At 46.0% G+C, this 16,149-nt stretch overlaps 1 protein-coding gene across 5 annotated transcripts in view; it reads right to left on the reverse strand.

The window, feature by feature from the left end:
* Positions 1–228: 228 nt before the first annotated feature.
* GPD2 (glycerol-3-phosphate dehydrogenase 2) overlaps positions 229–16,149 on the reverse strand; it is a 93,529-nt gene continuing 77,608 nt past the window's right edge. For all 5 annotated transcript variants that reach the window (XM_044417804.1, XM_044417803.1, XM_044417801.1 and 2 more), the window contains 4 exons: positions 14,838–14,950; positions 13,727–13,805; positions 13,528–13,626; positions 229–4,511 (listed from right to left, as the gene is read on the reverse strand). In XM_044417804.1, coding sequence (XP_044273739.1) covers positions 4,386–4,511; positions 13,528–13,626; positions 13,727–13,805; positions 14,838–14,950 — 417 coding nt within the window. In that variant the 3' untranslated portion in view covers positions 229–4,385. The remainder of the gene's footprint in view (positions 4,512–13,527; positions 13,627–13,726; positions 13,806–14,837; positions 14,951–16,149) is intronic.

Consider the following 16,149-nt stretch of genomic DNA (forward strand, 5'->3'; position numbering starts at 1 on the left):
AGTCAGTACTTCTTGACAAGCCTCTCTGTATTTTAACTCCTAATTTTCCTGACCAGATATTGAGTTAAGGTCAATAATTTATTTTATTCCTTGAAACTGAGGTTTAAAGAAGACTTTATTTTAAACTTTTTACCAATGGGTGAAAGCAGGAGGTGGTGGGGGGGGCTAGCCAAAGGCTAATCAACTTTATTTCTGTAACTGCCAGTAACATCAAAATGCCAGCAAGTGGACCATTTTAATCAGTTTTATTGATTCATGCTTTCAGTTCTTATTCAGTTAAAAACAAGGCACATTAAATACATCCTCTTATTGCTCTATAAATGCATGCAGCTCATTCTGTATATCAAAAGTAATAAATAATGGCAATAAAACACCGAGACAGTTATAAAAATGACAACCCAGCTTCAAACACAATATTTAACAGTCTGATCCTGAACGATAACCCAACACAATACATAAAAGTGCCAGATGGAAAAACATGTGGCATGTATATATGTATATGTGTGCATATATGTGTGTGTACTCACTCACATGCCCTCTCTCTCCCCCCACCCCCCCAAAGCCAGGTACCTGGTTGCAATATTTCTTTCCTTCCTTTTTGAAGCACAGTGGTACAATAGTACGACGTGTCTTTAACACAGTGCAAAACAGTTCTGCAAGTGCCTTCCCTTTAAATTTTTGTACTCATGTAAAAATCTTCAGTACAGATAAAAGAGCTTCATGTAACCAAGTCATTTTGAGTTCTGAATTCTAATTCTTTAATTTTACTGAATCAAGCAAGTGGAAGATTCATCTATAATATCTTTCACGTCCTCAAACAAAACTGAGATATGCATTTTTGGGAGAAGAGAAGAGAAGAGAAGAGAAGAGAAGAGAAGAGAAGAGAAGAGAAGAGAAGCTAAAATCCAGAGATCAGGCTAAAAAAATGCATACAGACCATCACGGGAAATCAACATACACACATGCATGTTCACGGCATGACTGCATTGGCAGCAAAAGATGAAGAACAGCAAGAATGGAGCTCGGGTAGTGATAACCAGAACTAGGGGTTGCTGAAAAGCTTGCGTTATCATGGAGACGGAACCTATTTGAAAAGGTGTATTCAAAAATGAATATTAGACCACCTCCTCCAGAACAGATGTTGTTTTTCTTCACTTGCCATCCCCAGCCTGGTTCAGCTTTGGTGGTGGAGAAACAGTTTGCTAAATTCCTGGAGCATATCTGGATGAGACACACGTGTGTGCGTGTGCACATTCTATCCCTTGTCGGAGGCGTTAGCTTTTGCTCGAAGGGTCAAAGGGGAATGCTAAAGTGCCATTTTTATTCAAAGGTATATAAAAACACTGGCACCCTCACATTTTTAGGGTATAAATACAGTAGTGTTCTTTTCTCCATATACTCTTATACACAGCTTTGGACTACTCCCATTTTAGTTAATGTTTCTGCTCCAAGTGAGATCATGTTAACCCAAGGAGAAGACAACTCATGTAAAAGAGTCCAGTACTGGCCGGGTGGAGGGGAAGCAGCCCATGGGATACACTGCACAAAACAATCCTTTGTGCCCAAGGAGAAACCTCAACATTGATATGTGCGTACAAAGTTTTAGTCCTGTATTTCAAGTCTGCCTGAAGTGCCTAGCAGGAGGACGAATCCATTTCTGCCTCCACCACCCTATCAAAGGGAAGTCTGAAATATCTTGATCGGAGCCAAAACTTGCAAGAGCAAAATGTTGGCACACATGTCTGCCAGATCCCTTCCTGAATGCTGCCTTCACGTAACTTTCTACCAGGCCTCTGCCCCTTAGGCTCAACACGGACCAAGGGAGAGTTTCACCCTTTAAAGGTGGCCTAAAAGTAAACAATTAAAATATAAAACTTTGTAACAAAATGCAAATGCATACCTCTGAAGTTACTTGCTGGGTTGGTGGTATGTACCAGTAGCTTTTCTAGCAGCAGAAACCCTCAGTACCTTCAGCATTTCTATAGAGGGTGCTTTGACAGGAGAAATGAGGTCTTTTGGGCAGAATACAGTGCCCCATTAGAAGGGTCCCAGACTGTGGGCTGATGTTGCATGCAGATTCCTCATGTCATTCTTCTGTCTAGGTATATTAAGGGTCAGCTCACATGCTGTGTTCTGAAGAATGCTGCACTTCTTGTTATTCAAGAGATGAGCATCATCATGCCAGGAAGGATTTTGGCCTGCAAGTTCTAAGAGCACACACTCCACGCACTGTATGACTCACAGGAGCATCCCCTTGAAGAAGAACTCAGAATGGGGATAAATGCCCCTCAGGAGGTGAAAACATGTCAAGACAAAGTACACGAAGGCTTCTTCTCTCCACACCAGCAACCCAGAGCCTCTTCTCTTTGCTTCATGTTAGCGCCTCATTTTCCAAACAAGAAGCAGCAAACTTTCCACTTCAGCACATGGCCCACCTTCACAGGGAGAGTAACTGGGGTGGCAGGCAGGAGTGAAAGCCCATGTTTGGGAAAATGGCCCAAAATAGGACAGGAGGCAATCTTAGTAATAGTTTAATAAAGTCCAGCTCAATTTCTCTCTCGTAAAATTACAAGTTGTGACAAGAGGAGAGTTTCCCATTGTGCTTTTCTTTATGGAAAAGAAACAGACCTTTGCTCCGTTCAAAAACAGTTCTACAGAAATTTCATAGGAAAGGAAAAAAAAAACACCTACGTGCTCTAATCACCATATCACATGCTATACCAAGCTGGGAAGAAAGAGAGAGGGAAATCCCGTATTTTTAAAGTCTGGCCATAACAGGATAAGAAGCCCTTTTCTGTACACCTGTCCTTGTGACATGCTTCTAATCTTAACCTGTCTTGGGGTGCTTTTCAGAAATCCACCTGCACATCGTAGTTGCTGCACAGGACATAGCTACTCGAAGCCAAGTATTCCCAGTGAAATACAGGGCGCAAGCCAATTCAAACGCTTGCAACCCTCCACATCTGGAGAATGAAAAGCAGCGGGAGCATGAAAGCAAATGTCACCTCTACATGCCTCCTGCCCTGCAAAACACTTAGGCAGCTGATTTCTGCTAAGTGGGCTGCGCTGGGCTAGAAGGGAAGGATCCAAGATATGCTGCATCTTGGTGGCACTGGCCTCCTCCACTCCCTTTGCTACTCCCCGGAATGCCTGCTCAAGTCCACCTCGGAGGCTCCCCAGGACCCAGAGAAGCAGCTGGCACGGTTCTTTTTGCACTGGCTACGGGTGAGGAGGGGAGGAGACCAGGATTCCCACTGCCTGCATAGGACAGGAGCACCCCTCCGATCTCACAGCAGGGATCTCAGTGATCCTGCGGCTGTCCAGACGCTATCTACTGATCACAAGATTGCTCTGCCTTCCGTGTTTAATCCTAAAAGAACTTGGCCCTGGATGCCCTCTTATCCAAACACAACTAAGTACCTTCATTTGCATTTTGGCAATATTCTTCAAAAATCCAAGATAGGGACACTCTTATTCTCCCCACTGGGAAATCTCAATCTCTCTCTCTCTCTCTCTCGCTCTTCTTTCTTTTTTTAGGGCATGCATTTTAAGAGCCTTGCAACCATGAAAAAGCCCTTCAGCCTTTAAGTTCTAGGCAAAAGATTAACATTTAGCACAACACACTTCTCTAAAATGGGAAAAAGCATTATTCTCCTCAATAACAAATCATTCTTTTTTCTTGTCTTTTTTAGGGCATGCATGTTTTAATAGCCTTGAAACAATTAAAAAAATACAGTTAGCCCTGAAGTTCTAGGCGAAAGTTGACATTTAACATAACACACTTCTCGGGGGGTGGGGTGGGAATCCAGAGATTTAATGAATAAGCCCACATGTAAGACACTGAAGGCAGGCTGCTGCCTTCTGCTTCGGCCAATTTGATACAGCAAGATGCAAGAGGAGGGGTGGAAACCAGCTCACTGATGTATGAAAGGATTCATCCCTGCCCCTGTGCAGCTGGCAGAGTGGTACTGCACCTGCATTCACGCTTGGTGAAAACCTGGATCCCCTCCTGCGGCTTCAAGGTCTAGCCAAGGAGTCGTGTCGATCCCCTTGGATCAGCCCAGGAGAAGTCCTGTAGCTCACAGTTCTTTAACTGCCTTCCGTATGTCAAAAATGTTTGTCCACCGGCAATTCTGCAGAGAGCAGAAACGTCACCCTAGTTCGGTACACCCAGTTCCGCAGGCCGCAGATGGAGCAGTGGGACCGTCACAGCAAACATAGAAGGGGAAGGAAAGGACTGGGGCCACTGCGGTCTCTTGCCATGGGAGCTCAACGGTGGACGGGGCGAGGAGAGGAAGCAGAGACGTCACCACGCACTGGAATGTTTTTTCAGCAGGGAGAGGCAGCTGCACGGGACATCGCTAGGCCACTGTGAGCTCCAGAGCTCACAGGCCACCGCAGCTCCGATCTACTGAAATCACTTCCCGATGATGGATGTTCTCCTCAGCGGCTTTCATCAGCACAGCCAGCCGGCTTCCAGAAACATATCCTTTTTGAATAGCAGTCATAAGCTATAGAAAAGAAGATAGAGAAGTCTTTAAAATCATTTTAATGGCATTTATTTATTTACACTCATACACACAGAGACGTTTGCGTAGGACAGTTTGCTCTCAAGAGCCAAAAAGACATTTCTACTCTCTAGTGAGGTCTACGGACATGCAGCAGGCTTACGGACGAAAGGAAGCTGGAGTCACATTCTCCAACCTCAGTTCTGACTCAGAGGTGGACTCCAGGGGAGAGCGGGCTTCATCCACCAGGACCTGATGCCAGAGTAATCAGTTCAAGTTGCGACAACCCAGATTCAGGCTGGACATCAGGATTAGCTTCCTGACTGTCAGAGCAATACGACAGTGGAACCAGCTGCCTGGAGAGGTGGTGGGCTCTCCGCCACTAGAGACATTCCAAAAGAAACTGGACAGCCAGTTTCTGAGTGGGATGGTGCACTATGGTGTCCTGTAGCAGCAGGGGGTTGGACTCGATGGCCTTCATGGCCCCTCCAACTCTACTATTCTGTGATTCTATGTCCTTCCAGACCAGAGGTGCAGAAGCACCCCCCCCCCCCGCAATTAGTTCTCTTTGCCACAGGAGGCAGGGGCTGCAGAACTGGGCAATGGACCTTCAGACACAGTAGAATTAACCCTGCTGTTTGTGGGTGAGTTTCAGGGAGGAACTGTCCAGAGTCCTGAAAAACTCTGCTTTGCCCTGGCTCCATCCTTGTAAGTAAGTACAACTGTTTCAGATCGGATACTTTAGGACAGCCTTCCACAACTCTGTGTCTTCCAGACACAGTTGCACTGCAACACCCAGAATTCCCAGTCAAGGGCCCTGCTGGATAGGGGTTCTGGGACTTGTGATCCGAATGCCTCTGAAGGCCACCAGGTTGGGGAAGGCTGCCTTAGGAAGCCCAGTCAGAACTAGACTGGAGAAACGGAAAGCCTTCCCTGCGCTCCCAACCTCCAGGCAATGTCAGCCACTAGGTCATCACAGTACATGGGATGCATTCTTAAGCAAACACAGATGCATCACTGTCAAGTTTTTAAACTTTCAGGTATTACATCAGCCTAAAATATGCACACTTTCTTAACAGTGCCCTGAAACTATGTAAAAGTTTGTTCATAATATATCTAGGGAGAAAGTCTAGGAGTCTGCAGAAGATTTTTTTAAGTCATCTGTTCTTCCTCTCCTATATAGCCATTTTGCACTGGGTCTGAGTCATATAGCATCAACATGACAGTGAATGCTATAAACCACAGTCTCATTTTATTTCTCTGACTTCTTCCTTAAGGCCTGAGCTAGGGAGAGATGAGCGAACAATTTGCAATGCATTATTTAGCCTCCTTTCCTGTTTTTAAGCAATCATGGATTCCTCCAGGAAGTACACACATACAGATGCACTCACACAATTATTTCTGACTTTAACGTGAACTCATTGTCTTGCCCAAGAAACCACCATATTTATTCCAATCTTACTAGCTTCTTGGGAAAGGCCGGGATGTTCAAATAAGTGCATCTTCAAGATCAATGCAAACTGACCTATTACGGTTGCTTGCTTGCTTGCTTGCATATTTAGCACCATTCATGTGTGTGGAATCTGATGAAGGAGAAAGATGGATCCCTACCCTAGAGGCTTACCATCTAGGCACAAACATAAGGAAGAAATCACACAGCTAAGTAGCTGCAAGGCCAGCTTGGTAGTTCCATCAAAGGCACTCAAGGGATTCTCTCTTACTTTACCATGAATATTTAATCCAAAAATTGTACCCCGAAATAACAGACTTTAAAGATTTTAATCACGTGCACAGGCACGCAGTAAACAGCCTGCTTGCGATGTGCTGACTCAATGTGCCCTGGTGTATCCGATTCCTCTGGAAGACCGAATGTGAACTTTTCCCACAATGCTTGTCTGTACTGGCTTTGACTGGCAGGGGACAACGTGGTACGAGATCCCTGCAGCTGAATACTGTACTTTGCATTTCACCCAATGGGGCTTTGCATCAGTATTTTCTAGTATGGTGTATTCTGGCTGGGCGTTCCAGGCGCTTCATTCCAGTCCACCACCTCTGGTGTCCCGTCTTCCTACTGCTCCACCGTAACAGCCCTGTTTGCATTCTTTGCCCACTCTCTGGTCTGCTTTCTCACATTTGGGGTGTTTGGGATGAGGGGGCAGTTGTAGCAGTGGGCACACTACAGGCCAATTTGGGCAGCATTAAGTTGTTTGCTTTCTCCACTAATGACTATGCACGTGTCTCACTTCCGCCACTTCCATTAAAGTAGAATCTCAGTGTGAACCAGGAAGTGACCCACTCAGGCAATGAGCTGGTACTTTGTATCTGCTTTATCGCTCTACCTGCCTTATCTCCTGCTTTATACCTCCTGCTTTATTTCCCCTTCCTCACAGAATATCATTTTATTTATCATGTTTGTAAACTGACTTTCCACAAATGTCATCAAAATGATGTACAATACAAATAAAGGCGACACATAAAGACATAAACAGCCGCACAAGTGTATTTTAATACGAGGGTCACTAGCCACAATTGCAAAGGCCCAGTTGGAGAGATTTGTCTCCACTTTGTGTCACCTGCCACCTCCTGTCACCATGATGCAGCCCTCCGTTAAAAGGATCCATGCAGAAATCGTGCCGCAAATGCACGATCAAGGTCACGGCAGGCTAGCGACTGGCTAGTCTGAATCTCCACATTCCTGCCCTCTGTGGAAACCACCTGATGGTGAACGCCGGCTTTGCACGGTGCGGCTGGTGTCAAGCACCAAGACCCCCTCTCATGCTGCAGGGCCCCTGCTGCCGCCTCCTCTCTTGCTAGCTGCTGGTTATTCTGCAGAATTAGCTCCTAGTGAGTAAAGTCCCGGCGAGTTAATTGAGGCTTCATGCAATTTAAAAAGCACCGACTGTGGGTGGACTTCTCTCTTATTGGTCCTTGAGCAAACATACACAACTGGAAAACGTACTAGGCTGTTTTGCCTAGGCTGATACTGGCCTTACTCAGCCAGCCTAAGTACACTAAGTACATTTTACCACATTTTAAACACGAGTAAAAGAAGCTCAGGAAGGGGAGCTTTATCTTTCTCCATAGGCACAAGTCAGAAGCCTGGATTCTCATTTGTTCAGCCTAAGAATTATTATTAATTATATCAGTGGCAGGCAGGCTCCAAAACACAGAAAACAGGGTGACTTTCAACTTCTTCTACAATGCAGGGTTAGAAGGGCAGGCTCCCATTCGTCAAAGCCTCACAACCTGGCTCTCACTTTCCTGTCACTCGACATTCCACACCAGAGTTATTTACGGGGATGTTATGTGTGTGTTGCTTCCAACCTCCATGCTAGAAAAATAAAAAATAAAATGGCTTTTTCCCTCCATCCTCCAGCTTTTTTTCCTTTTATGTTTATTTATTTATTTAAAACATTTCTATGCCACCCCCATCGCAACAAAGCCTTGGGGCGGCTCACAACGAAAACAAAAACAAACAAAATCACATAAAAATTTATACACTAAAAATATTAAAACCCAGTGCATCTCGGCTTAATTTTTTTTAATCCTCCATAATAAATTAACAGTTAAAATAAGTTTTAAATAAAAAGGTCTTAGCCTGGCGCCGAAAAACAAATAACGACGGTGCCAGGCGGACCTCTCTGGGAGCGCATTCCATAGGTGGGGCTTTTAGACCATAGGCCTGAAGACACTTATTACTAATCCTTTGTAAACTGCACGCAAAGGCTTCTGTGGCTAAACAGTGGTGTAAAAATACTTTAAGGAACAGCAATATAGCAATGGTAGAAATTGCATTAATAATGTGAAGTGTGAGAAGCTCAAGAAAACTCTTCCCAAGAAAATTTAGGCTACCATAACTACAATGCAGCAGAATAATCAGCTTTAACTTATTACATGACAGCATGTTCAAAAAAATCCAAAATTTAAACAAGTGTCATCATAAAACCAGGGGCTACTAATTTTGATCCAGATTATCATTTCGTAAAAATAATGTTCAATCCTATTATATTATATTTAGGAGCCTGAGAGGAAAAGACAAAGGGAAACTCACTGTTAGCTGGGGTGGAGAGCACTTTTCAAGCCGCACTTTAAGCCACAACATGGCTTTTATTTTCCCCCTCTCTAAAATATATTTGCTCACATAACATAAGCTGTTATGTCCAAGGTAAATGTATTTTTACTATCAGTATTATTACTATTAAATGCTGGGCACAACCAGTGAAAATTTCTGCATTTACATTCAACAGTGTTCTTATCTGCAGCCCATCCCGAGTGAGACAATTACCATTTTCCCTTCCCTTGATCTTGTTTGTTTAACTTGACACAGTGAAGAAAGGGCTGACATTGACCAAAATCCCCAGCATTAATTTATCTCGTGTTCGGCATTCATCATTGCCACAGCACAGGAAGGGCCTGGCAGTCACTTGAAATACCTGACCAAGGAAGGCACTAGAAAAACAAACCTGGCTAGCAAGAGAAAACAAATAAGCAGCTGCTTGCATGAAAGGAGTCAAACGGATGCCCAGAAACTTTTGAGAAGCTCATGCGATCACGTGGACATTTTACAGTACTTGCCGTTACTCCCTTCTGCTCCGAACCCAAACCACCACCACCACATCTCCTCCTTTGCTTCACAGGCTAAGGAGAATTTCACAGGCCACCTGGAATGAATGCAGTGGCTCAGTGCAGTAGTCACAAGCAGCGAAGAACATGCTGCAGGCCCAGGAGTGTCCGCCACTTCCTCCTGTGTGCCGATCTTTTCCTCCTCTTCCTGTTTGGTGGCAACCTCGCCTGCCTTCCTGCGGTTCAGGCTTGACTAACGGGCCAAGGACAGTAATCAGGATCCCTGGGAGTGTTCCAAGCATCAGAGAGCCGAGACAAGGCTGCTGTTAAGAGGACCGAGGCACTGCAGCAAATGGGGTCAGACAGGAAGGATGGCCAATAGGCCATGCCAGTTAGTCCAAGGGGGAGCAGATGAGGCACCACAGCTGACAGGGCTCAGCAGGCCCTGCAGAAGCAGCCATCAGGACTCAGCCCACTGGGGAGGTGGCGTCCTGGAACAAGGAGGGCTGGAGCCAGACATGGTTTCCAGCAATGTTCCCACACTCCCAACAGCTGTTCTTTAGCAGCAGCAGCAGCAGCAGCTGTGGGAACCCTCCCAGCATCTAGCAACTTGTTCAGGGCTTCTGGAAAGAGACCCCTTTGTTTCCAAGGAGTCCGCTACTGTACTTCCCCTGGCCTCAAGGAGTCAGGCCTGCCTCTGCATTCTAGCCCACTCCTGGCTTTTTGGGGAGGGGTCACCCCTTTTCTGTGTTTGAAGTGGATCCTCCCTCCTCCTGCAGGGTAGTTCCTCGGTGGGTTATTAACAAAGGTCTAGACTCCTTCTAGCCCTGGCAAGTAGCAGCTGTGGAGGCTCTGGATCCTTCTCTGACAAGAACTCCTCCAGCAGGGCCATCACACACACCTGCCCACATCTCCCGCCTCAAAGCAGTTGGCCATTACCTCCTCCTCCTCCTCTCAATTTTATCCACAAGGCAGGTCAGGCTGAGAGCCAGTGACTTGCCCAAAGTCACCACAACTACGAGTAGTGGGGACTAGAAACCAGAGCTGCCAGATCCCCAGCCCAACACTCCAACCACTACACCACACCACACCGGCTCTCACGACCATAGTTGGCCAGCGTGTGTGCAACTGGGTTACTGACAGTCAGCTGCTTCACAAACGCTTGCGCAAAGGAGCACAAGAAGATCTCACGGAGTTCCCCGGGCATTTTTCCATGAGGAATTTCAGAGCCTGCTAGCTCATGCATTACTTTTCCTTCAGTTCAGAAAGCAATTCACCCGCTGGTCCTTGTCAGTGTGGCACCACCTAATGGCTGACACTTCCTCAGGAAGCTGCGATGGCAACTGGGGATGGAAAGCAGGAAAATACTTGCATTTCCCCATGTTGCTTGAGTCTGCTATGCCTACTAAGCATGTTTCTCCCCGCTTTCCTTTGTAGCAGATGGAAACGAAATGCTTATGAAATGCAGTTTTTCCTTGAAGCGTAAAAGGCTTTGCTGTGGCACTGGGCATTTTCTATGAGAGCTGTTAATGAGTGGCCGAGAGGAGCAGCCGATGTGGCGGGCTTTCACTGCACCGATCTCTGCACTGCAATAAAGCACCGACTAACATGTGGCCCATGTGTGAAATAAAAGAACTTCCTAGGAACTTGTGAACTAAACAAAATCGAACTGAGGAAGCCATAGCACCATTATTTTAGTAGTTGGTTTCGGTAGAAGTACGCTACATAACGGTATAGAGAGTACTGAAAAGCAACACTCTGCAGTGGAACTTGCCTGTTCAGACTGAAGGCACGCCTACTTAGAAATGGATGCGTTTAGCCAGAAAGTAGGTGGGAGACTGATTTTTAAAGAGGGAGAAACTGCAGGAGTGAGTTGCAGAAGAGCTGAAGTGTTGATGTAACAGAATTCCTGGCAACAGAACAAAGTGCACCGCATTCTGGCCAACCCAGGAGCGGCGGCGGCAGATGGGGTGATTAGTGGCAAAAGGGAATGCTCAGAGGAGGCCGATCTCAAGGCAGGCACCAGCTCATATGCGAGACTGGCTTTGGGGGCCGGGACTTCCGGGCCAGCCGGCCGGCCCTCGCCAACATCCAGGTAAATCACCGTGCCCCTTCCATCCGGCTTTGGCGTCTATCGACGAGGGAATGGCAGACCTAACACGAAGGGAGAATGGTTGGGGTACCTTTTCTGCCACCGCTCCTTGGAAGGGACTAGCACAAATGCTTCAGAGCAGTGGTTTGCACCTGCACCAGGCCATGGGAGATCTTCTGTTGGTCTGCAGGGGAGCTGCATCCCGTTCAGAGTGGATTGGTGTGGGGGCTGGCTGTGCTCCACCACCTCTTCCTCAGTTGGCATCGTGTTCGCAGGGTGCAGCAGTGCCATGCGGGGGAGGCCGGGAGGGGAGAGACGACTGGGCGGGAGCCGGCTGGGGGCCATGCTGCACCCATTTTGGAATTTTGTTCTTTTGTTGGCATTTTTTCTTGCTTGGTTTCTAGTTGTTCAGGAGAATTTTCTCTTTTTTCTTTTAGTATGTGTTTGGAAACTAATACACAGGATACTGTATTATGTGTACGGTGTTTTTTGTTTCTGCCTCTGTGGTCCCCAAGGTGGTTTTCCTGTTTCGCTGGGTCCCAGTTGTGGAAAGGTTGAAAACCACTGCTTTAGAGGACATTCTGTGTGGCTGCCCTTTCCAGGAGTCTCTCCCTGCCTCCCAGAACCAAACAGAACATGACTTTAGGGTCATGGAGGGACTACCATGTTCAGCACCTCCCCATAAAAGTTTGAATCATCCCCACCCATATCTGTGCAGCTTAATTCCACGAGAGTCATTGTAACGTGACTTCATGTTCAGAGAACTTCTCGAAGATACTGCATAAAATGTGTCCATTGTTCAGCATTAATTATGTTTACCTTCCGTGTGCCTTACGTGCTTGAGCAAGGTAGAATGATTGATGTCTTTTACCAGAATCTAGTAAGTATTTTCTACCTTGTATCAGCTTGTATTTTAAAAGCAACAGCAACGGTGGTTGCCATTTTAGAATCAGACCTGCAACAAATTATTGCCTTGCAGGCAACAACTTCCTTGCAACGTTAATGCAAAAAGACTCCTGCTTTGCTTGTTATATAACAAACAAAAATACGTTTGTTATATAACAAATACATAGTGAATATACACTGGGCGAGTTCGCATGCCTTGCTACAGCTTCCTAAGAATAAGCCACAGTGGGTGGGTGGTTTGTCTCCTACTCCTGACAGACAGACAGGCACTCCGCACTTGCCATGGCTTCTGCCCACGGTTCCCAGCCTACATCACAGGTGCTCCTGAAGCAAAACACTTGGTTTCCTATGTCAGCATCTCTTCTGCAATTGATCCACTGTGGCTGCCAGGTCACGAGGGACATTCTCCCTCCACTGCGCCAGATTACCAAATGCCCTTATCAATGTGGTTAACACAATTTCAGTTTTAAAAATATATACATGCAGTGCCTTGTGCACGTGTTCAGAAGTGTAAGATCACCGCTCTGCTATTTAGCTCAGTTTATCACTCTCCCCCTCTTGTCAACGCCCCTCCCAATTTCTTCTTGCACTTCAGTGCTTGCCTTCTTTAAGGATGCTTTCCACACAACCAGAGTAATGCCATCTGCCCCCAAAGCTCTTCTCCTGCAGCCACCAGCTGCTTTCAGCGCCCCTCCTTTTGTGCTTGCCACTTCTCTCAAATAGCCTCTGCTGTTAGCGGTCAGATATATACAGGCTATAGAGTGATGACAGGAGTAGTATATGAATCCAACTTTCAAGGCACAGCAATGAGTGAGGTAGGTCAGCACGTATGTGAAAATTTCAAGGCAGACTGGGAAGTGAGGAGAATCTTTCAAGGCAGGCATTTTTCAAGGAAATGTATGCTTCAAGGCAAGTGGGACTGCTAAAAATGCCAATTTCAAGACAGAAAAGTGGAGACAAAAATTATGCAAATTTCATAGTAGTGGCCTTTCAAATGAGAACAGTTGTGGAAGATCACAATAAATACATACATTCAAAGACTGAAAACTTATTTGGGACATTTTCTGGTGCCCTTTCTTCTCAATTCTTATGGGATGGAAGGCACTGAGGAAGAGGATGGAAGTGGAACTAGCTAGATCATAAGGAGAGGCAGAGATTTTCGCTAACCCTGGTGGATGGGTTAGCAAAAATTCATACGACCCACAAAGAAGTTGCCCCAAAGGATTTCTGTGTTGGGACAAGCTACCCTAAACAATGCAAGAACCACCCATGGATTCTCAGGATTCTTGTGAAAAATAGCCCACAATGAAAAGAATGCTTCTGATTCGGACATTACAAGCTGCCTTGAAACAGTCCACAGCAAGATGCCTTATTTCATGTGAATCAAGTCAATATATAAATCACACACACACACACGTGCACACACAAATGAATTGTATAAATAAAGGAAGTGCTTACCTGCAAAAACTCATTGAGTTCAACCTGCCCATTTTTGTTCAAATCCACTTCATTCAAAATATCATGGAGCGCACTCTCATTAATTTGAAGGTTGATGCTCTGTGAAGTATATGGGGGCAAAAACCGACATGTCTGGATTAACAACACACTATTAATATCATGCCAGGCAATTTAGAGAAGAATATAAGTAAAATGTTACCTCTAACACACGCTGCACATCCAATATGGTAATAAAACCTTTTCCTTCTTTATCAAACATGTGGAATCTCTTTTTATATCTGAAAGATTGGATTACTCATGAAAAAGCTGCACACTGACAAATGGCAAGAGGGGCTTTAAGCAGGGATTTTTAACATCAGCCCCCACCCCAAGCTGTGAAGTGTTCTTTCCCTTATACTCACAAGCTTATTGCAATCCCTGCAGAGTATCCAAAAACTTGACCTCAGGCAGTACAAGCTTATTGCTACCTACAGAAAACTATGTTCCTCTTTATCTCCCAGCTTTCCCTGTTTAAATGCTATTTGGTCTCCCTTTCCCCATGCAAGGAGTCCGTAGTTTGGGGAAGAAACCACTGCTCGGTGGTGAGCACACCCTTTACACCTCGGGTGAGTAACTTCTGGCCCTCCAGAGGTTTGGGTGTGTGACTTCCCACCTCATACACCAGCTAGGGCTGTTCGGAGCTGTAGGCCAAAACAGCTGGAGAAGCACAAGTCCCCAACCCCTTGCATCAAATGCTAGTCCTAATGACAGTAGGGCCAATGAAGCGAATGGCCCAAAAGTTAGACTACACATTGCATGGCATGCCAGGTTCAACCCCTGTGTCTCTACTTAAGCCTTTGAGGAAGCAGGAACTGGAAATATTTTTTGCCTAAAGCAGGTATGTAGCTCTGCAAATGCCGCTGGGTGACAATGCTGAATACCCCTAATCACTGGCCGTGTTTGCTGGAGATGATGGAAGACCAGCATTATGTTGCAAGAGCCCTGCTCCAGTCAGGGACTAGTACAACAGATGGAGTGGTCATCTGAGGACAGGAAGCTTCCTTTGGCGATCTCATCCACCGTGGGCCAGGCTAGAGTTGCCATTCTCCATGCCCTATCAAGGAGCAGGGTAGCCATCAATCCAATTGTCCATGGATGTCCCAACAAGACAGAAAGGGCAGCAAAATGTAACTGAGAGAGCACCTGCTGTTACAAACCAGCTTGCTGGGGGGCTGAGGCCATTCTTTTTATGTTCTCCCCCATGCCCGTTGCTCACATGTGATATCCTGCCTCCGGAGAGTTGCAAGGACGAGTTTGCATGAAATGCTTACCTCTCGATATCAGCTGGGGACAAAGTGATTTCACTACGGTCGGTGAGTTGCTCTGACCGTGCCTTGTAGCCCATTTCGTAGTAGAGGAACTTCTTCGCCTCTGCCATCTCCTCCTAAACAGGGAAAGCAGCACACTGCCTCAGCTCTAGGGTAACAGCAAATATTTACATTCTGAATTTCTTCTTTGCCGTAATGTTTTACTGGCTCCTTTCACTTAATTATAATTGCTGGTCCTTAGAGGAATATCAGCGGTTGATGACCAAAAAGTGCTTAAAGGTGAACAAGGTAATTAAGATTAGGCAGCATTTCATGCTTCAGCTAGATCACTGGTTCGGTTGTACAAGTGTTGATTATCAAGCGATAATTACTACAGGAGACGTGCAATGTAAAAGATTTTTAGGGCTGTATATGCCCTCAATCCACACAGGCAACTCACAGCAATGTCAGGGAGACTTGTGCTTGCAGGCAAAAGGGCTCAGAGATGGCCTTTAAATTTAACGCTGGCATTGTACAGCTATGACAAATACCCTAAGCAGCGAGGCACTGCCTTGACTGCATCCAATTTTTGAGGCTGTTCTTGATTGCTCTCTTCAGGCAGCAAGACAATGATGCAGCCCAGGGCACAGGCTCTTGAAATCCCCTCTTCTCTTCCAAAACTTTCTTTTTGCCATTTCCCATTCTGGTCCAGTGTGTGTGTTATGGGAAGGCTGCCTACAGTGGCTAGTCCCAGTGGTAGGGCAGGAAGGGGTAACTATGGCACTTGACACATAAATTGGGATTGCTGATTTTGTATCTCTTCATGGCTTGAGTGGACTGAGGGCACATGGATGGTCACAAGGTATGGATCCACATGCAGATGCTGGCGGAAAGAGGGACCAGTCACTCTAGGGAAGCTCTTTACATCAGCACCCTGAGAGCAAATATAATGCACACCCTGGGCTGCAGAACTGTTCTCTGTATACGTAGATCTGTCCATCTCTGTCTGACTAGACAGATTCTACCTTTCCTCCAAGGAGATCAAAGCAGCATAAATGATTCTCTGATCCCTTCATTTTATTTCCAGAGCAGCCCCTTGTGAGGTAGGTTAGCCTGAGCTAATGACTACCCCAAGACCACTCACTGAGTGTTACTGCTGACAACAGATTTGACAAATTTTGCCAGCCCTTTTCTCACACACCAGTCATTTCACCACTACACTGGTGCCTGCCAGCGGTTTTGGACTACAACTTCCATCATTCCTAGGCAGTAAGGCCAACAGCCAGGGATTAGGGAAGCAGTAGCCCAAAGCATCTGAGGGCCCTCAGGGATTGGT

The sequence above is a fragment of the Varanus komodoensis genome, unplaced genomic scaffold, assembly GCF_004798865.1.
Source record: "Varanus komodoensis strain SLA01 unplaced genomic scaffold, ASM479886v1 scaffold9, whole genome shotgun sequence".
Taxonomy (NCBI): Eukaryota; Metazoa; Chordata; class Lepidosauria; order Squamata; family Varanidae; genus Varanus; species Varanus komodoensis.